The 21813-nt window shown below is 38.8% G+C and overlaps 2 protein-coding genes across 6 annotated transcripts in view; both read right to left on the bottom strand.

The window, feature by feature from the left end:
• The window catches only part of Gnal (G protein subunit alpha L), a 484329-nt gene that overhangs the window by 262147 nt on the left and 200369 nt on the right, over positions 1-21813 (bottom strand). The window lies entirely within an intron of this gene.
• LOC124965703 (olfactory receptor 4C16-like) lies at positions 15380-16337 on the bottom strand. Its single transcript, XM_047526859.1, has one exon. The coding sequence runs from the start codon at positions 16310-16312 to the stop codon at positions 15380-15382; it is 933 nt and encodes a 310-aa protein (XP_047382815.1). The 5' UTR covers positions 16313-16337.

Raw genomic sequence — 21813 nt, 5'->3', positions numbered from 1 at the left:
ATATGTATTTCCTGAACAAACAAAAGATTTTAAAAATAAATCAATGATTTCCAAAGGTCTGGTGTTTCAGGTATATTATCCTTTCCCTTTAAATAATCAAGCCCGTGGGGAAAAATGGAAATGAAAATGCTACTGAATTTATTCTTCTGGGACTATTTACCAATGAGGATGTGAAGGCTCCCTGCACTGTGATATTTTCACTTTGCTGTCTTGAAATTCTTTCAGGAAACCTGGCCATTCTTCTCACCATCAGGGGAAGCCACCTTGGTGAGCAAACCATGTACTTTTTCCTCAGCTACCTGTCCTTCATGAATATCTGTTTCACTTCCACAGTGGCTCCCAAACTGATCACAGACTTACTGGTTCAGTGGAACACCATCTCCTTCAGTGGCTGCATGTGCCAGATGTTTCATGCCCACTTCTTTGGAGCCACAGAGATCTTTATCTTGGTGGCCATGGCCTATGATTGCTACGTAGCCATCTGTAGACCCCTTCACTATGTGGTCATCATGAGCAGAAGGGCGTGCTACATCCTTGTGATGGCTTCTTTCATTGGAGCTTTTATCCATTCACTGATGCAGGTGTTGATCATTATTCAACTTTCCTTCTGTGGCCCCAATCAGATAGACCACTATTTCTGTGATGTCTTCCCCCTGTTGAAGTTGTCCTGCACTGACACGAGGCTCTTGAAAATCATAATCGTTACCACCACAGGGGTGCTGTCCATTCTGACCTTTGTTGCCTTGGTAATTTCTTATGTCATCATCCTCTCCACCTTGAGGACTCACTCATCTGAGGGCTGGCACAAAGCCCTCTCCACCTGTGTCTTGCACATCACGGTTGTGCTCATGTTCTTCTTGCCCCTCATCTTCACCTATGTCCCCATGGCCGATTCTGTCAGCAATGACAAAGTGTCTGCTCTGTTTTATACCATGATCACCCCCTTGTTCAACCCTCTCATCTACACACTGAGAAATGCAGACATGAAGAACGACATGAGGAAAGAGTGGGGCCCACAGAGATTGTCAGAAGTCGAATTGAAGCCTTGGGGTTGACACCCGTGGCCTGATCTTGTTCTCTACACTGAATCAACGTCAGTAAAGAGGGCATGTGCAGAGAGGTGCCATGAGTCACCCACAGCAGCACATGGGAGAGAGAAGACTTCTGGCCACTCTCCTTCTGTTGTTTTACATTTCTAAGACTGTACACAAGAGAAAGGAACCAGATGATCTCCAGGTCCTTCCTGGCTCTGATATTCTAACAGTTATTCTTCCCTTCATAAACCAAGACAAAAGGAAAATTATTTTACTGATATTGATTCAAATTAGAAATGCTGTGTGGTTTGTCAGTTGTGCCTTGTCTTAGAAAACAGGTATTTCAACTGAGACCTCTGTTATAGATACAGAGAATTAAGAACTTCTTTTCTGAGGCTTCCACTGCAATTAAAAAAATGACAAAATGTGAAAAAGATGTATCTGTTGCATATTTTAAGCTTTGAAAATAGAGGGACACAATGTAGTTTTCCTATTCACATTGTGATTGATGGAAGTTATTATAAGGGATTCTTAATAACCTGTAGGTGATATACTTTACTAATGAGAAGTTTCAAATTGAGGTAATACCATTATAAAATTGATGAAATAGGAACTTCTATCACTCTTCCCTCCACAGAAACATTAATCTGAATGACTGTCAATGTACAAATATCCTTTCACAGGAGTTAAGAAACCAAGTGAGATTTTATGGCATCTGAGTGTAATACAGACATTAGAAAAAATGAATTGGAAAAGGTAGACACTTTCCTTCTCTGTATCACCCTTTTTCCCAACCCCAGGCATGACTCTTCCATTCAGGAAACAAGAGGGAAGTGAGCAGCGAATGTGACCATAGACCCCTAGGTGGGAGCTGCTCAGTAAAATCTAGTGTATGCAGACTCTTACAGCACCAGATTCTAGTTTCACTACCTATGGACTAGGCTCTAGCTCACCACAGCACCAGAGACCCAGAATCTAGGCCTGACTAGGAAGATCCTGGGGCCTGCCTCACCACTTGTCCAACTCTCATAACCCAAGGCTCTCGACCAGTCACATCAAAATACTGACTTTAACCCCAGGGACTTGAATGGTCCCAGGACCTTAGTTGCCAGACTGGCTCCCACAATCTCAGTCTTCAAGCAGACCCTTGTGATACAAAGTCCCAGCTGGCACCCCTGGACTGAATTTCCCAGTCTTCCCTATTGCCAGGCTAGATTATGCAGCCACAGATCCAAGCTTGTCCCACAGAACCAGAATTCTGGCCCACTCCAGCACCAGGCTTGCCCTGTGACCCTGTCCATCAAGTCATCATCACTGAATCAGAGTCCAGGACAAACATTACTGACACAGAGTCCAGAATGGCATCCATTGTCTGAATTTCCAAGCCCTCTCATCTGCCAAATAGGATTCCATCACCCCAGGTTCCAGCCCTATTTCTGTTTCAGGATCATCCCCCTGGCCTCAGGCACCACACTGGTGCTGTGCATACAGCTCCATGTTTAATCAGTGTCAGGTCAGTCACCTTGGCCTCACGCTCAAGGCCTGTCCTGTCACAAAAAACAGATTAAGGGGCCATTCTTGTCCTAGTAATTCCCGTTGCTGGACCAGCTCCCACAATCTCAGGCCCCAGTACCATTCCTTTTGACCAGATTTTAGTTAATTCCTTAGGGAACTAGCTTCCAGATCAGCTAACATGCAGGCTCTCCTCGGTGGGCTCAGGCTTTGGGCCAATCTTCAAAGGTTCAAGTAACAGGGTAGCACCAGGTTGGCCCTAGACTTTATTTACCCACTCTCCATACCTACTTCAGCATAAAGTCATTTTCAAGCTCTAGAATGGTCTGAATGGTCCAAGATTCTTTAATATTTAGGGTTCATGACCTCTCCAAGGCACATAGAGTCCAAGTTCATCCCAGCAGATCTCAAAGCCAGGATATTTCCCATGGACTAAAATTACAGGATCACCCCTGTAAACCAGGCTCCAAACCAGTCACCACAGATTCACAATCTCATCTGGTGATTCAATCTACAGGACAGGCCCTAAGCACTCAGTTTATAGGTTCATCTCAGTGCTAGAAGAGAAAGGCCTAATTTAGTACTTAGAAGCCCAGTACATTAGACTGGTCCCTGTGGACACAGGCTGAAGTCCATCTACCCTGTACATAATCAAGAGTCCCATCTCTGTGGAGCCAGGATTCTAAACACATTTCATGGACCTAGATACTAGGTCTGCCAATTCCTGCTTACATTTCCCATCTGATCTTGCAGTCTGTGTGCTTTATCCATGAGAACCTTGCTATGGACTGAATTCATGAATTCAAAACTCACATGTTGAAATCCTAACCAACATCAGGAAGACATTAGGAGATTGAGGCTTTAGGAGGAATTCAGTTGGGAAGGCAGTGTCCTCATGTGTGGGATTGGTGCCCCAACAACAATAGAGAATGGAGCCTGAATTCCCTCCCTCTGTGCCCTCTGCCATAAGAGGACATGACAGAGCATGGACATCTGAAAACCAGCAAGAAGTTCTTTCCAGGAACCAAACCAAGTGGCACCTTACTAATGAATTTCCTATTCTCCAGAACTGTGCAAAATAAATATTTTAGCCAACCAGTCTTATGTTTTCATTCTAAGAGATTTAAATGACTAGAAGTCCTTCATATATCAATCCTGTTTGTCTTAATTTCTGGTCTGAAAAAAACTTATATCACTGCCAATCTGGTTGTGGTTCTACTGTCTACATTGTCTTTTAAACTGTGTTCTTGGTTTTTGTTTTGCTTTGATTTTACTTTTTATTACACTGTGTAAATTTTTCTCTATAGGCATATAAATAGCTCTTTAGCACTGTGGGTTAAGTTGCCAGGGAGGAGATGCATGCTATAGTTTCATGACAGGTCTCAGTGTAGCAGTGAGCCTGTTTCATGAACTGTGGTTCACAAGTTCTTCATAACCCCCCTTCTGATTTGGACTAGATGGCTGAGGGGTCTGGAGTTGGATTTTTACATCTTTAGGTCAGTTTGCTCTGATAACACCCCAGCAGGTTAGCTTGTTAGTTAATTTTTCCTGAAGGCACACCTTGTTAAGGCAGACAGAATTCACTCCAGTATTCAGACTGGTTCCTTTTTCATCTTTCTGACAGGAGGACAAGAGAATTTCCTCAAGTGCTTACTATGAGAAATGCATACATTTCCAGCATGTAAAACTCACAGGGGATGTCCCTGAAGTGCATCTCTTATGTACTCAGAGCCTTGAAATATTTCCCAGTTAACAGATGATGCTTTCCTACACCAGCATTGTTAATGCCGAGATATCCACCCTGGGTTTTCTCTCTGGTAGCTTGTGATTCCATTTCTTTAATTCTCTCCAATTATGAAATAGTAGTGTGACTTGTATCCTCATTTCTCCTAAGGATCCAAGAAGAGTTAACTTTTAAGATTATTCATATATTTATATTCTTAGGATAGATTGGGACACCCAGCTGACTAAAAACTGGCTTCAAAATGGCACCTGTCCTTACCATTCTTTTAGTGTTTTAGTATTTGAAATTATAATGAAATATAATTGTGACAGGTTAATAATAACATGATAAATGAAAAATAAGTCCATTTTGTATAAAATATATTGTAGGCAGAATTATTAAAATTTATATTGAATTAAAGTAAAACTACTTGATATGTAATATAAGAAACTTAAGAGGTATAATTCCATTTATACTTATGAGTTGTGCTTTTATTGCATATATTTTTCTTCCATGTGTTATTTAAAATGTATAAAGCATTCTTTATTTTTGAGCTTTAAGTAGTCAATGGTATTTAAAGAATTTAGGAAGAAAAATATTATGTGATTACATATTCTAGTGCTCTCCATTTCTTCCTGGAGTTCTGAATTCCCATCTGGTGTGTTTTCTCTTCAACATGATGTAGTCCTTTGGTCATGTGTCTCTGCTTTTGATTAGTAGGTAAGGTCATTGTTTTAGCTAGTTTTGAAAGCTGTCTGCACTTAGTACAGGATTCTGTATTGACACTGTTTTTCCTTACTTTAAATGTGCTTTTCTTTTTCATATCACCTCCACATTTTCTGATAGAAGTCAGCCATCCTTATTATCCTTGCTCATTTGTACAAAATGATACAATATGATTTTTTGTCTCTGCCCAATTTTAACATTAGTTCTTTATAACTTTTTTCAGTGTGATGTACCTATTTATGGCCTACTTTTATTTTCCTACTTGTGGACCACTGATATTTATAATCCAATGTGGAGATATTTCAAATATTCCTTCAAATATATTTTCTGTGCTATTCTCTCTCTCTCTCTCTCTCTCTCTCTCTCTCTCTCTCTCTCTCTCACTCTCTCTCTCTCTCTCTCTCTCACACACACACACACACACACAGGACTCCACCTTTCATAAGATGAGGTCATTTGATATAGACCTACTACAAGTCACTCATCAAGCACAGTTCATTTCTCAAAAAATTTTTTCTGTGATTTAAAAAATATTTCATTTCTGTGCATGTTCTTTTGATTAGTCTTTAACTGATCCTTTATTCTGAATTGTCCACTCCTGATGGTTATACCATTTATTTATTACTTATTTCAGACTTTTTTTCTTTCTAATATATGTATTTTAAGCATAAATTCCTTCTTGGTACTAGGGTTAGAGCTCAGTGGTACAGATCTTGCCTAGCATGTGTGAAGCCCTGTATTCAATCTCTAGTATATTAAAATAAATAAAGAAAGAAAGAAACCTTTCTTAATCCTAATTTAGTCCTGCCCAACAAGTTTTGATATGCTATATTTTCATTTTTATTTAGTGCAAATTTTCATTTTCATTCAGTGTACTCTTTTTGAAGTTGAGTTTCTCCTTGATCTGAGGGATATTTAGGAGTGTCTCTAATTCCAAGTCTCTGGAGATGTCCAGCTATCCTTCTGCCATTGATTTCTAGTTTATTTACCCTGTAATTGAAAGAATATTGTGCATGGTTTTAAACTCCTTAAAATCCATGCACTAATGTTATGTCTCATCACATAATCTATCCTTATTTATATTTTGAAGACAGATGAAAATAATGTGACTCTACTGTTATTAAATTGAGTTTTCCAAAGGTCTCACTTGGTAAATGGTGTTGCCTTCTATACACTTGGGGATTTTTGAACTTGTTCTATTAATTGTAAAGAAAAAATTCTTTAAGTGTCTTTTTCTCCACTTGCCTAGTCTTTGATTTTTGTATTTTGCAGTCTCTGTATAGGTACATACACATCAGGGTTCTCATGTCACATTTTATTATTGAAGTTTTCAACTACTTACAAAATTATATCCACACCTATATCTATTCAAAATAAAATATCCATAAAAAGTTATGATTTTAAAGAGAAAAGTAAAACAGGCAAACATAGTAAAGGCCCTTTTTAGATATTTACATTTGAACATGCTAAAATATTCCTATGAAAAGTAGTTAAATTCTTTTAATGCAAATTATTCATAATTTGTATCAGCTTTCAAATTAATGCTTATGAATATTTAATACTTGTCATTATTTAAAAATGGCACACAGAAATTATAGTATTGTGCATTTAATAAAGTCATGTATGTCATCTGTGTTGCGCACTAGGGAAAACTTTGGGAGGTTTGAGTGCATCGATGTGTTAATAAAAGATGTACTGATACCAATTTCTTTTTAATTTCCAATAATAGATTTGAAAAAATGCTAATGAGATGTAAGTCTTTCTGTTGTGAGCATAACTTTTAAAAATACACTTTATTTTTAGAGCAGTTTTAGAGTCACATGAAAATTACACAGAAAGTGCAAAGAATCCTTGATACCTGCACTTGGCCCTTTATAGTTCTCTGTTGTGGCCTTGCATTGGTGTAGAACTTTTGTTAAAACTTTTGAACCATCATTAATTCTTTTTTTTTTTTTTTTGCAGTGCTGGAGATTGAACCCAGGGCCCTGTGCTTGTAAGGCAAGCACTTTACCAACTGAGCTATCTCCCCATCCTATTAATTCATTTTTAATGAAATGCACAGATTATGTTGCCAATTACTTTTAGTATGTAGAGTTTTATGACATACCTCTTGTCATGTATCTACCATTACACTGTCTTGAAAATCTTATGCACTCCACTTTTTCTTTACTCTTCTCTTGCTGAACCCCTCGCAACTACTTAAAATTCTCCTTTTGGTATAAAAAACTTTGTTAAAAGTCATTCATATTTTTAAATTCATTAACATCAACTGGTTATATATATGTATTTACTTTGCAGTACTGAAGATTGAATCAAGGGTTGCTCTACCACTGAGCTACATTCATAGTCCTTTTTCAAAATTTTGAGACAGGCTCCCTCTAAGTTGAGGAAGCTGTCCTTGAACTTGCAATCTTCCTATCTCAGCCTCCTGAGTCATTGGGATTGCAGGGGTGCACCACTACATCTGACTTAACTACTTATATTCTTAGTTTCTAATCCATGTAAATATAATCATTTTTTATTTGAGTCATCTGAGTCATAATCATAATAACACCATATTATGAGAAAATTTCCACAAATGGAATTAACAATACTTTATGACAATCCCTCAAATTATAAGGAATCATATTAGGAACATAAATTATGTTTTAGAAAATGAATGCATTTATTAACCAAAGGAAACAAAACAACTAAGTGTCCTTAAGATCTAAGGAATTCTTCGGAAAGTTGAAAATTCTGTCCATATTCTGCCACTATTCCAGAAGGTTCTATGTAAACATAATGGTATGAGTCCAAATTATACACCTTCAAGTATTGGTTAGGTGTGGGGTTTTCCGGGAACCCCAGCCTCGGGCATGGTCAAGATGGCGCCTGACGCTGAGCCAGAGGCGGCCAGCTATACAGTAAACAACCAGCGAATTCCAATAATTGGCTAGTTAATGATGTGACTAGGGCATGCCCCCCCCTCGTGCACCCGTCCTGTGCCTGCAGCTGTCCGCGTTTATCTTGTGTACTCTCCCCTGATTGACTGAAGTGTATATAAGCCTGGTGGGTGGGAGAGTAGGGAGAAGCTGAGGAAGGGACGGAAGAAGCGGAAGAACCGGCGGCGGCGACAGCAGCGACGGCGGCCGCGGCAGCAGCGGGAACGGAGCTGGAAGGAGGAAGTACGCGGGAGTGGAAGGAGCTGGGAAAAGGAAAGCTGAAAGTGCGAAGAAGCTAGGGGTAAGAGAAGCGTAGGAAAGAACTGTGCACAATAAACTTCCAAAGCTTCAGACATTTGCCGTGTCTCTCTCTGCGGGCAGAGGGGACGCGAAAACTGGTGCCGAAACCCGGGACTATAAAAGGGACAAGGTAAGATATCTTAAAAAAATTTTTTTAATAAGCTAAACCGGTTATAAAAAAGTCAAAAAAGGTAGACAGGTAAAGAAGTCAAAAAAGGTAAACAGGTAAAGAAGTCAAAAAAGGTAAACAGGTAAAGAAGTCAAAAAAGGTAAACAGGTAAAGAAGTCAAAAAAGGTAAACAGGTAAAGGAGAGGCGCCTCGACGTTCGCGGTAAAGCGACTATCCGGATACGCGGAATGCGGTCCAGTTAAAGGGTATCAGGACACGCTATCAGCGGTCCTGGGGGCACGCGGAATGCGGTCCAATTAAAATAAAAATAAGGACACACGGAAGGTGGTCCGGTATCGGGACACGCCATCGGCGGTCCTGGCGCGTGGAACGCGGTCTAATTAAAGTGAAAGTAGAAACATGTTTGAAGCGGTCCGACGTGAAAAGCCGCTATAAAAATTTTAATGTGCACTTGATAGTTTTCCCTTCAGCAATCTCCTTGCTCCTGGCAGCTAGGCCACTGTTATTGTAATTGCCATAACTAAAGCTATTCAGATTAGTAGCAATGGGGTCTGGGTGCGGCAACCCCTCAGGGAACCATTGAAAAACAATGGGACGCCATTGAGGAGGAAAAAAAAAAAAAAAAAAAAAAAAAAAAGCCAAAGTAAAAAAAAAAGCCGCTTAGTGTGCCACAAGGGGTATCTTCATGAACAGGATTTAATAGTAACAGAAAAGAACGCTTAAAGAGAATAAAGTGAGGAAAGATTGAGTGGTGGTGACCTAGAAAATAATTGCTTAAAAAATCTAAGAACAAGGGAAAAAAGGGAATTAAATCTAACACAAAGAACCCCCAAAAGAAATAACCAAGTGGTAGTGAAAACTTAAGAATAAGGGGAAAAGGTAGGAGAAACCTAAGCCTAATAAAAAGAGCTTCAAAATCTGTAGAACCTGCCCGTATTTGAGGAGCAAATGGAGATACCATCAACCATTAGAAAAACTTTAAAGAGGCAGTTAAGACTATTTGGAAACAGCTATGCAGAGCAGTGTTATCTGGAGAACAATGGCTAATTGGGGAAGCTCAGTAGCAAGAAATAGCTGTTGAAACTGCTTGCAGAAATATAGTGGCAAGGTTTCCCGATAGAAATGTTAATAGGAGAAGGCCAATACGTTTCAATAGATGCACAAAATCAGCAGCAAGGAGATAATGCCCTAACAAAAGATAAGAGATAACTATAGTAAAATCTGTTACACTTTATGCCCCAGGGTTATGTCCAAGATGCAGAAAGGGAAATCATTGGAGCAGTGCCTGTCAGTCTATTAGAGATAGGGAAGGTAATTTTTTAGGTTTAAATCCTAAACTTCAAAAAAACGGGAGACAGGGCCCTCCCCGGGGCCCGCAACAAATATACGGGGTGATTCAACAAGTTCCCCGACGGTGGTATCCTCCCACAGAGAAGGGGAGCGCAGGGCCACCTCAGGAAGTGCAGGATTGGACATCTGTGCCACCTCCAGACTCATACTAACCCCAGATATGGGGGTGCAGATGGTTGATACCGACTGGCATGAAAAAATCCCACAGAACAGTGTAGGGCTATTACTAGGTAGAGGTTCCTCAACACTAAAAGGACTTATAGTACACCCAGGGGTTATTGATCCTGATTTCACTGGACAAATAAAAGCCTTGGTCTCTTCACCAAAAGGAATTACGGTCATCTCTCCAGGGGATCGCATTGCACAAATGCTTATATTGCCCAGTCAACATTCTTTGTGGCCCAGTGAAAATACAAATAAAAGACAAGGAGGTTTTGGATCAACAGGAACCACTTTAATAAACCTTACTATGGATATGGGACAGAGGCCCCTCCTAAAATTGAAAGTGGGAAATATGGAATTTACAGGTTTATTAGATACAGGAGCAGACAAAATATTATCAGTGCAATGGTCTGGCCAAAGCACTGGCCATTGATCACAGCAGCTCAGAGCTTGAGAGGCTTAGGAGTAGCAGAGAGCCCCAATCAAAGTGCTTCCTCATTATCATGGAAAGATACAGAGGGACACACAGGAATATTTCAACCATATGTCTGTAATGTTCCTATTAGCCTATGGGGACGAGATGTCCTGCAGCAAATGGATATGAAACTCACCACTGACCAGATTTACCAAGGGACTCCTGTAAGAAATATGTTATAAAATATGGATTATGATGATAAAAAAGGATTAGGAAGACATAGCCAAGGATCTACCCAATCACTGCCTTTACCCCCACCAAAAAATGATTCTCATGGATTGGGTTTTTCCTAGGGGCCACTGATAAACCATCAATCCCTATAATATGGAAAGATGATAAGCCTCGCTGGATTCCACAGTGGCCCCTAACAAAAGAAAAGCTAGAGGCAGCTCATAAGTTAGTACAAGAGCAGGTACAAGCAGGTCATTTACAACATTCTACCTCTCCTTGGAATGCTCCAATATTCTTAATAAAGAAAAAATCAGGGAAATGGAGGTTATTACATGATTTAAGAGCCATAAATGAACAAATGTACCCTATGGGACCCGTCCAATGTGGACTCCCTCTTGTTACTGCACTACCAAAAAATTGGCCTACTATTATTCTGGATTTAAAAGATTGCTTTTTCTCTATACCCTTACACAAAAATGATTGTTGGAGATTTGCCTTTACTTTGCCCTCTCTTAATCACACTCAGCCTGACCAGAGATTCGAATGGACTGTGTTGCCTCAAGGTATGGCTAACAGTCCTACTATATGTCAAATATACGTAGATAAAGCGTTAACAACTACTAGACAAAAGTTTAAGAGATTGTTGATTTATCACTATATGGACGACATACTTATTTGCCATCCAGAAAAAGAAGTTTTGTTAGAAGCATTACAATTTATAACTCAAGCATTAGAAAAGAGAGGACTAACGATAGCCCCTGAAAGATTACAATTAGAGGAGATCCAAGAGTGTCTGGGTACAAGGCTCACTGCTACTGCAGTCAGACCAATAAGGTTGACCATCAGAACAGATCAATTGAATACCTTGAACGATTTTCAGAAACTCTTAGGTGACATTAACTGGATCAGATCCTGTTTAGAATTATCCACAGGGGAATTAAAACCTTTATTCGATATATTAAAAGGTAATCCTGACTTGAATTCCCCTAGGAAACTTACTCCTGAAGCACGGATATCCTTACAGCTAGTAGAGAATAGACTTCAGCAGTGTTACGTTGATCGTTGTGATCCTACTCAACCATTAAGTTTAATCATAATCTCGGAGAAACATACCCCTTTTGGCATAGTTTGGCAAGGAGGACCTCTGCAAAGTATAAATCTCCCTAGCTCTCCAGCTAAAACATTGCAATCATATCCCCAAGCTATTGCCCAGGTAATATTCAAGGGAATAGAATCTTGCATTACTGTTTTTGGAATCCATCCGTCTATTATTATAACTCCTTATTCCACTCAGCAAATTAAATGGCTAATTAATAATGATGATGATTGGTCAGTATTATATTGTACCACTTCAGCTCAGTTCGATAACCATTATCCCCAACATCCCTGGATTCAATTCTGTAAAAATACTCCCATAGTTTTTCCAAAAGTGACTAGTGTCCAGCCTCTTAAAGACTGTGTAACCATTTTTACTGATGGTTCCAAAAATGGAGTAGGTGCAGTACTTATCGGTAAACAACTTCATACCATAATAGTTCCACCTAACTCCGCACAGGTTACTGAACTTGCAGCTGTAATATTAGCCTTTAAATTAGCAGATAATCAGCCATTCAATCTTCTATCTGATAGCTTATATATCGTTAACGCTTTACAGGTTCTTGAAACAGTACCCCATATTTCTTCCATATCCACGGTAGCTTCTTACTTTACTACACTACAAAACCTTATCCTACAGCGTAAACATCTATTCTATGTAGGACATATTAGAGCTCATTCTAATTTACCAGGACCTTTGGCCAATGCTAATGACTTGGTAGATATGGCCACCAAATCAATTTTTGTTTTTTCCATAGAGGAACAAGCAAAACTCTTTCATGAAAAATTTCACGTAAATTCCACTACTTTGAGCAGAAAATTTCCTATATCCAAATGTATGGCTCGACAAATAGTAAAAAATTGTCAACATTGTGCTCCTTTAATCCCAGTGCAATCCTTTGGAGTTAATCCTAGGGGACTGCTGCCTGGCCATATTTGGCAGATGGATGTAACCCATATTTCTGAATTTGGTACTGTTAAGTATGTACATGTGTCAGTAGACACTGCTTCAGGAGTCATTATGGCTTCCGCTCATTCTGGAGAAAAGGTAAAAGATGTCATTCAACACTGCCTAAAAGCATTTGCTGGCTGGGGCATACCTAAAGTTATTAAAACAGATAATGGTCCTGCTTATACTTCCAAAAGCTTCCAGTTGTTTTTACAAACATTTAACATCCAATTAGTCACTGGCATCCCCTATAATCCTCAGGGACAGGGCATTGTGGAAAGAGCACATCTTTCTTTAAAAAATTGTCTAAATAAACAAAAGGGGGAATAGGAGCCTCCTACAAGTCTCCTAAAGATAAACTTAATTTAGTTCTTTTCATTCTAAATTTCTTAACTCTGGATAGGGACGGCCATTCTGCAGCTGATCGACATTATAATCCCCATAATACTTCTCAAGTATGGGCAAAATGGAAAGATGTCCTGACAGGTTGTTGGAAAGGACCGGATCCAGTCCTTCGTTGGGTCCGAGGGTCTGTTTGTATTTTCCCACAGGATCAACTGACTCCAGTCTGGATTCCAGAAAGGCTGGTCAGAGTTTTACAGCATGCAAGTGATGCTGCTCCTCCTCACAATGGCGAGTTTGAGCCTTCCTCCAATAACAGAAACTCAGACGGAGAGGCAAACCCGGAACCTATGGGCCATTGTTAGCCTGGCCATATTTTTCATTTCTGACTAACATATTTTTTATCCTTCCTTTTCTTGTTTTTCACCAATTTCTCTACAAGTCTGTCAATTCTACTGATGATTTTTCAGGTCGTGCTATTTTTGGTGACAAGGATATTTCTAGCCTTTCTTTGCCTTAACAGGAGGAATTTCTGTACTTTGCCGTTGGAATCATGCTACAAATCAGACCCAGAGTAGAGCAATTCGTTCTGCTGACCCTAGCTGTGATATTGCTTTTCCTCCTACGTCAGCTTGTGTATTTTCTCTTTTTTATGTTTCTACCAACTAACATTTCTAATAATACCTCTTAACTGTTCACTAACTGTGTCCTATCTCTCACAATACTGGAATGGTTCTTTTGCCACCTGTGCAATTTGCACATTTCTATCTCCCTACCAGTCCTAGTTTCTGTTGCAGATATAGAATTGCCAGTGCTATTATCAAGAAGCAGGGGAGGCTTTGACATTGCAACAGCCGTGATCACTGCCACCACAGTCCTTGCAGTAGCAGCATTGACACAACCACAACAACGATCATTCGGCCGAGAATGCAGTTGCAGCCTTACAGACCATAGAGACTCTATCAGAGAATGGACTCATTATAAGAACAAGTGGACACCTTGCAAGAACTTTTGGGACTGGGATGCGTTTATTCCCTGAGAGCTGCTTTGTGTTACCCATGTTGTAACTCTATTGGGATGTATATTGTTTCTGTATTTGATATGGCTATAAGGTTCCTCTTCTGTTTATAGAATTGTCAAACAGTGGGCAAGCTTAGGAGCTATGGTGGTACCCCTCTGCCTTAGCCTTCTTCTCTTCGTTCGTTTTGGCATGCATCTGCAAACTAGCCAATAGAGAGATCAAATTATTTTTCATCAGGCCATGACCGCCCTAAAGGCCGACAGCCCCCCATTAGTATGGCTCTTGATGCTGGATCGGTAGTCAAAGACGGGTAATGAAGTAGGTGGCTGTGTACCGACCTAAGACAGGAGCTGCAGCATGTTCTGCAGGCTCTGATGACGGGTAAGGACATATGCTGACCACTCAGCCTAAGACAGACACGGTCCCGAGCCTTAGTTTAATATTAAAGAAGGGGGATCTGTGGGGTTTTCCGGGAACCCCAGCCTCGGGCATGGTCAAGATGGCGCCTGACGCTGAGCCAGAGGCGGCCAGCTATACAGTAAACAACCAGCGAATTCCAATAATTGGCTAGTTAATGATGTGACTAGGGCATGCCCCCCCCTCGTGCACCCGTCCTGTGCCTGCAGCTGTCCGCGTTTATCTTGTGTACTCTCCCCTGATTGACTGAAGTGTATATAAGCCTGGTGGGTGGGAGAGTAGGGAGAAGCTGAGGAAGGGACGGAAGAAGCGGAAGAACCGGCGGCGGCGACAGCAGCGACGGCGGCTGCGGCAGCAGCGGGAACGGAGCTGGAAGGAGGAAGTACGCGGGAGTGGAAGGAACTGGGAAAAGGAAAGCTGAAAGTGCGAAGAAGCTAGGGGTAAGAGAAGCGTAGGAAAGAACCTGTGCACAATAAACTTCCAAAGCTTCAGACATTTGCCGTGTCTCTCTCTGCGGGCAGAGGGGACGCGACAGTTAGGGGATTATTAGATTATCTATAAAATCCATGATAACAAGACACTTTTATAATTATTTGCATATGGTACATTCTAATGATCAGGAAGAACAAATAAGTTATAACCAGAAATAACAGGTTTAATTTTCTAATAAATCAGACGATGTGGAAGAATGAGAATCTGCCAGTCTGTGGATTTGAACATTTGGTACAATATTGAGAAGCAGAGAATACCAAGCACTACTGTAAAAAAAGGCAAGAAAATGACTAGATAAATTCTACAAGAGATATCAAGTGATATTAGGCAAATGAAAGAAATAGGGTCACAGATGTGAACAATATTTAAGGTACTAACCCTTACATACCTATTTGTACCTCATCCTATCTCCTTTTCTACATACATTCAATTCAAACTAGCCAGTGTCCATTACACATCTTTTCCTAGGGACTATTCTGATAAATCTGCTACCAGAAGTTAATTTTTTCTATTTACTTCTTCTAGTTTAATCCAAACTAATGAGGATTGAAACCTCCATTCATCTCACATCATCTGAGACCAGTTTCTTACTCCACAACTTCCTCATGGCATTTTTCACCTCTGCATTCCTCAGTGTGTAAATCAGAGGGTTGAGCAAAGGTGTTCCAATGGTATAAAACACTGCTATCATCTTATCCATGGGGAAGGTGGTTGCAGGTCGTGTGTATATAAATATGCAAGGGCCAAAGAACAAGATGACCACAATGATGTGAGAGATGCAGGTGGAGAGGGCCTTTCTCCTCCCTTCCACACTGTGGTTTCTCAGAGAATGCAAGATGATAACATAGGAGAACATTAACATGACAAAACTAACTGTACAAATGGCCCCGCTGTTGGACACCAGGAGTAGGTTGATCACATATGTGTCTGCACAGGCGAGCTTCAACAAGGGTTCCAAGTCACAGAAGTAGTGATCGATTTCATTGGGACCACAGTAAGGCAAACTCAAGGCAAGAAAAATCTGAACTAAAGAATGCACACAGGACCCCACCCAGGCCACAGCTACCAACACACTACAGACCCGGTGGCTCATGATGGTCATGTAGTGCAGTGGCTTACAGATAGCCACATAGCGGTCAACAGCCATAAGGATGAGGATGAAAACTTCCATACAGCCAAAGAAGTGCAATGTAAAGACTTGGATTATGCACTGGTTGAAGGAAATAGTGGTCTTCTTTGAAAGGGCATCCACGAGTGTTCTAGGAGCTATGGAAGTAGAGAAGCAGGTGTCAGATAAGGACAAGTAGAAAAGGAAGAAGTACATTGGACTGCCGAGGACCTGACTGGTCTTGATGGTGGTGATAATCAGCAAGTTACCCACCAACATCCCCAAATAGAAAAACAAAAATATGGCAAATATTATTTTCTTCCTCAGTGGATCCTGGGTCAACCCAAGTAAGATGAATTCAGTCACATTATTGTTCAGCTGCATGATTTCATGAAAGAGAACAGGCTAGTATGAGAAGGTTTATCTGCAAAACAGAATGGATTTCATTTATGGTGTGTTCTGTTAAGTTATGAAATAGTTGAGCAAAATAGTTCATGGTGCTGTATGTGATTATGAGATATTCAAAGCAAATATAACATTAATCTTTGGATACCTTCCAGATATGATTTCTTAATAAGTCATCTCAACACTTGATTCCTTAATTTTTAGTGATCACTTAGTGGGATATTATTTTTAAAGATGCACTTCACCTATTGTCTTTCCCATATCTCATTCATACACATATGAATATGATACTTTCCTACACAATTCTTCAATTACAACTCTTTCTTAGCTTTGGCATAATTCTGATTGATTCTGCTCCTTAGATATTACACCATGTTGTTATTTACTTCATTTTTTCCTTATAAAAAAATCTTGGCAGTATATCTGCATGGTGCAACACTTAGCATTAGGACTCATTTGATTGCCCTTGGAATTTCATGAAAGAATGTGAAGTCACATGCTACCCTCAAACTCATCCAAGTGTTTCTGTGTGTAAGAGATCTCATATTTATTAAACTTAGCTACAAAAATAGATATGGGTTATAGCTACATAATATGTTCTACTTCTCTCCATTATTTCCCAGCATATATGCCAGCTTGAAAAGAGGAGTAAGAAGCACTTGATCTTGTCAATGATTTTGTTCAACCATCAAGCACCTTTATAACATTTAGTATTTGACATATAAATGAACAGTAATGAATGTTTTTCCTGTTTGTTATAGTTCCAAGATCCCAGTTCTGCTTCTATTTCTCCCATTTCTGAAAAGAGATCTTAGAGCCCTCAGAGTCCCAAAAGACATTTCTAATGTAAAGGGGGGGGGGTTATTCTACTTGACAGTTAAATGTTTTCATGGTTCATGTTTTTAACTTAATTTGATATGAATTGGTTATGTGTGGTGGTTACTACTGATCACTTGGTTAGGACCAGATCATGATCTTAATGTTTCAAACCTCACATTTTTGGAGCATACCAGGAAAGCAGAAATCACAGGAGATGTAGCTTAAAATGAGGCACAATAGTCAGTAATGAATTTTGTTCAATTTCTTTCCATTCCTGTCATACTCAATGTTCATTCACCTTTTGAATGTCACTTTAAAATAAAGTTTTCACTCATACATTATAGTTGCACATAATAGTTGAGTTCACTTTGACATTATCCCACATTCATGGAATATAATTTGGCCCATTTCAGTCCTCAGTACTTTTTCTTTTCTCCTCTCTTCCCTCCTCACTTTCCTGTCCTCCACTCTACTGGTCTACATTCTATTTATTTATTATTTTTTTAAATTGGTGCTTTATAAATATACAGAAAGATAAAATTCAATGTGGTATATTCAGATATGTACATATACTTCTTTTAACAAAGAATTCTTTTTCCAAATTTGGAAAAATAATATTATCATAAACTTCCTAGTCAAGATGATGTTTGAGGGAAAATTATAAGCTGAAATGCTGTGTATTTAAATAAAATACAGAAGACACACTTAACCTATTGTCTTCCCCATATCTCATTCATAATAGCAATAAATTATTTTGGAAGATATGAGTGAATCAAAACACATACTAAGATGAACTAAATTGACACAAAATTTTACTTCTGCTTGTTTTTTTTTTTTTTCCTCCCTTGGTAAATTTTAATTTCAATAGACTTGAATACATCTTTCTCCAAATCTAAAACACTTTTGGGAAAGTGTCTGACTTAGTTATTTTGAGAGGAAAAACCAAACAAAACCCTTTGTACTATATAACATTGGGCAAGGATTTTAACTACAAAGGACCTGAGTCCTGATACCATAACCATTACAATAAGCTCATTTTCTCCTGCATATATTCACAAAGGGATTTATCACATATATTGACATGAGTAGTAAGTAGGCACTGGAAGTAAGATGATTTAAAAGTGCCTATCTCTTCATGATTTTAGCCATCATTATCAGTGTGTGAATATGTGTGTGTGTGTTTGTATGTGTGTGTGTAAATATATAAAACTATTATATCTAACTATATCCAAATATATGTATGTGTATATATATATATATAATATATACATGTATATATGTAAAACATCTTTCCCTTTAGCTTATTCATTTTCTAGAGAAGCTTATTTCTTTTTTACACTTGTACATGTATTTTAAGATAAATTATGCATACATATAATCTATTTAAGTTTTTAATAATTTTGGTCCTTTTAAAAAATGTAATCAATAGTATCAGAATAACATTAGTTCCCAGCAACAACTGTGCCCATGAAGCTCATTTCAATCCTTTTATATTCCAGACAACTATAGTACATTCATCATGTATTTCTTGATATCCTTAAAAACCTTTTTCTGCAACCCCCAAATATATTTAAAGGTTGTTGACTCTTAAACAAAGCTTATTTTACAATCTTCAATACCCTGCAATCTAGAAAATAGGGCATATAGCTCTCAAACCACTAAATATTTACTGAGGTATGTTTTCATCACCTTACGTTCAGTTGCATTGGAAGCATACTGAAGATTTTTTTTTTTATGCACATCCTGTGGCATCTTTATGATGGGGAAATGAAGAATCCAAAAGCTAAAAACACAGAGTGTAGGCTATCCAAGCTGATCTTGCTCTTTGTTTTCCAGAAGTGCCTTTCAATTTCCATCTAGTTCACTTCAAGACTTAACTTCCGAGAAAGATGTCCAAGGCAACTATTAATAATTATATTATGATGAAAGAAATTCTCACTCCTGCTCTCTGAAACCATTCTTTACAGCTTTTAAAATAACATCACATATCACTGCTTACCACACAAGCTTCCTTCCTAGAATAAGAGTATTGGAAAATAGGTGTTATCAGGATATTATTCCCCAAGTTACAAACCAACATCTGTAAAATGTGGGTATCTTCCAAATGTTTTTGAATTAACCACTCTTTCCCACTTCTGAAAGGCAATTGCATTTGTCACTGCTGTAGTACTGCTCTCATTACAAAACACATTCACATTATTAATTTTCTGGGGTTTTCTATCTATCCTGTATGTAGAGACATAATCATGCTCTTACTTTATAAAGCCAGGAACAAAACAAAACCTAAGATTGATTTTAAATAACTTTGTAAATTAACTCCACAACCCAAAGTACAAGATTTTGAAGTTTGAAAAACACCATGATGTGGTGTATGACATTGGGGATTTAAAACTCACAAAATGATCATTTTAGAGTGTTTGTCTTATTTTTGTTTGTTTTGTTTCTCAAGAAACTTTCCTCCTTAAGGATAAAGGAAGAGGTTTTACATGTCTTCCTGGTATTAATTCATACTTTCATGTTTGTATGTGTGTGTGTATACCCAATGGTTTGGAGACAAATGTCACTACTAATAATGCCTGGCACAGTGGTGCACACTTTTAATCCCAGTTACTTGGGAGGCTGAGACAGGAAGATTGCAAATGTGAGGCCAACTTGGTAACTTAGGGAGAGGCCTGTCAAAATTTTATTAAAAAAAAAGAAAAGAAAAAAACTTGGGATGTAGCTCAGATATAGATTGCCCCTATCTTCAATCCCTGGTATCATCAAAAACAAGCATCAAAAAATAAATCACCTAAGAACTAATGTACTGGCCTCAAATCCTCAGTCAGAACTGGCCAAACTTAGAATGAAAAAACTTGTCACAATGACATTCATAAGCAGATAACCTGTTGGCGTGGTTGGCACCAGAAGTGCTGAAAGCAAGGGAGGCAGCATTGTGTGGAGGATGGAGGAGGGAGGGAGGCAGTGTCAGGGGTCTCCTGTGATTCCTGCTACAGAGGGAGACCATAGCCAGGGGCTCTGCTGCTCCTTCTGGCCTCTCTCTCCAACTACCCAACCTGGATTCAGTCTGATACATCTGGAAAATCTCTACACTCACTTTATTCTATTCAGAATTTCCCATTCTTTGTTGGAAAACTGATATGCACTCCCATGGTGTTTTATCCCCCATAAGCCAAATTTGGGAGTAATACAATCTACGCTCCTTGAGCTTCTTACCTTATGAAACTGAATACCATGATTCCTGCTCACTGGCCAAGAGCTGCCCTGGAGAACAGTCCTGTATATGGTCCAGAGCTCATCATAAAATTCAGTACCATTGCTCTTGCACTGGTGTATCTGGCTGCCCCAAATGTCATCACATCAATATACTGCTATTCCTCTTTGTAAATGCCACAGACAGTGCAGGAGCACTGTGGATAAGCAAGGGTAGATTGGACAACACAGGAGAAATCCAGACATGAACAAATATCTAGGTAAAGGGAAGGCTCTTTATCCAAACTATTTTCAGGAAATCTTTCCTGTGATCGATTGATCTATCTATCTATCTATCTATCTATCTATCTATCTATCTTTCCTTCTATCTATTTATCTATCTGTCATCTTTCACCTTCATTATACGGTGTTTAGTTTAAGCATCATCTTGTTTATTTTATGTTTCAGTTTATAAGTACCGGAAATGTCTGAAGTTCAAGCTATGCTCTTTAAATACCATTTAGAAAACCAGCAAGGACTATTAATTGTATACTGTGAAAATCAATATGTATTTAAGACCCTCACTCAGAGATGGAAAAGCTGACATTCTTTAGTAGCTTGTCAAAGTCATTATTTCCTATAACCATTTCTCTGAGTTCTGATCAGACATAATCTCTTTTCATTTACTAGTACCCACACACCTACTGAGGATGTATTCTGCCCAGCAACCTAATTTAAAAACATTAACACTTTTTTTAATACATTCTTCCATTTGAAGAAATAGTGCTAAATCTTAATTAAGTTATCTCTTTTCTCCCACATAATGATGACTTTCCATGCCTGGTGCTCATAAATTATTAGTTGAGTTTAAAAATCATCTATCTCCCAATGCTTGCTTTTATTAATTTATTTCCTATATAAACATTAATCTAAAAGAAGCCCCATTGTGTCATTCTTTGTTTTCAAAAATATTTTCCTTTCCCAGAATATATATGTCAGTAGTGTAGTTAGAAGACCTATAGAACTAAAAATTGAAAGTTACATTTTATTATTTTGTCAGGATTTCTCTGTCCACAATGATGGACAAAACTCTCACTTACCTGTTAGAGAAGTCAGGTGTGCTCATTGTATTTCAAATGATAGTGACCTTTCATAGAAAACTGGAAAAAATAGTTCCTGTCTATATTCCAGGAGGGATATTTTAAGACAGAATGATGTAAGGCATTAGTATCCAAAAGAGTATTATTCCCCAAGGCTTCCTGTACTTTACTATCTATGAGCATCTCAACTGTAATACACTTAAGTTTTGGTTTTCTACTTTACTATAAGAATAGCAAGCAGTCCGACATGGTTGTGCACACATGTAATCCCAGCAAGGCTGAGGCAAGAGGATTGTGAGTTCAAAGCCAGTCTCAGCAAAAGTGAGTTACTAAGCAACTCAGTGCAGCCCTGTCTCTAAATAAAATGCA

Source organism: Sciurus carolinensis, chromosome 15, assembly GCF_902686445.1.
Source record: "Sciurus carolinensis chromosome 15, mSciCar1.2, whole genome shotgun sequence".
In the NCBI taxonomy this organism is placed as follows: domain Eukaryota; kingdom Metazoa; phylum Chordata; class Mammalia; order Rodentia; family Sciuridae; genus Sciurus; species Sciurus carolinensis.
This window is presented reverse-complemented; position numbering and strand designations above follow the sequence as displayed.

Bases quoted from the DNA above. Each gene is read 5' to 3' on its own strand.
- LOC124965703 (XM_047526859.1), bottom strand. From the start codon at position 16,312: ATGCAGCTGAACAATAATGTGACTGAATTCATCTTACTTGGGTTGACC.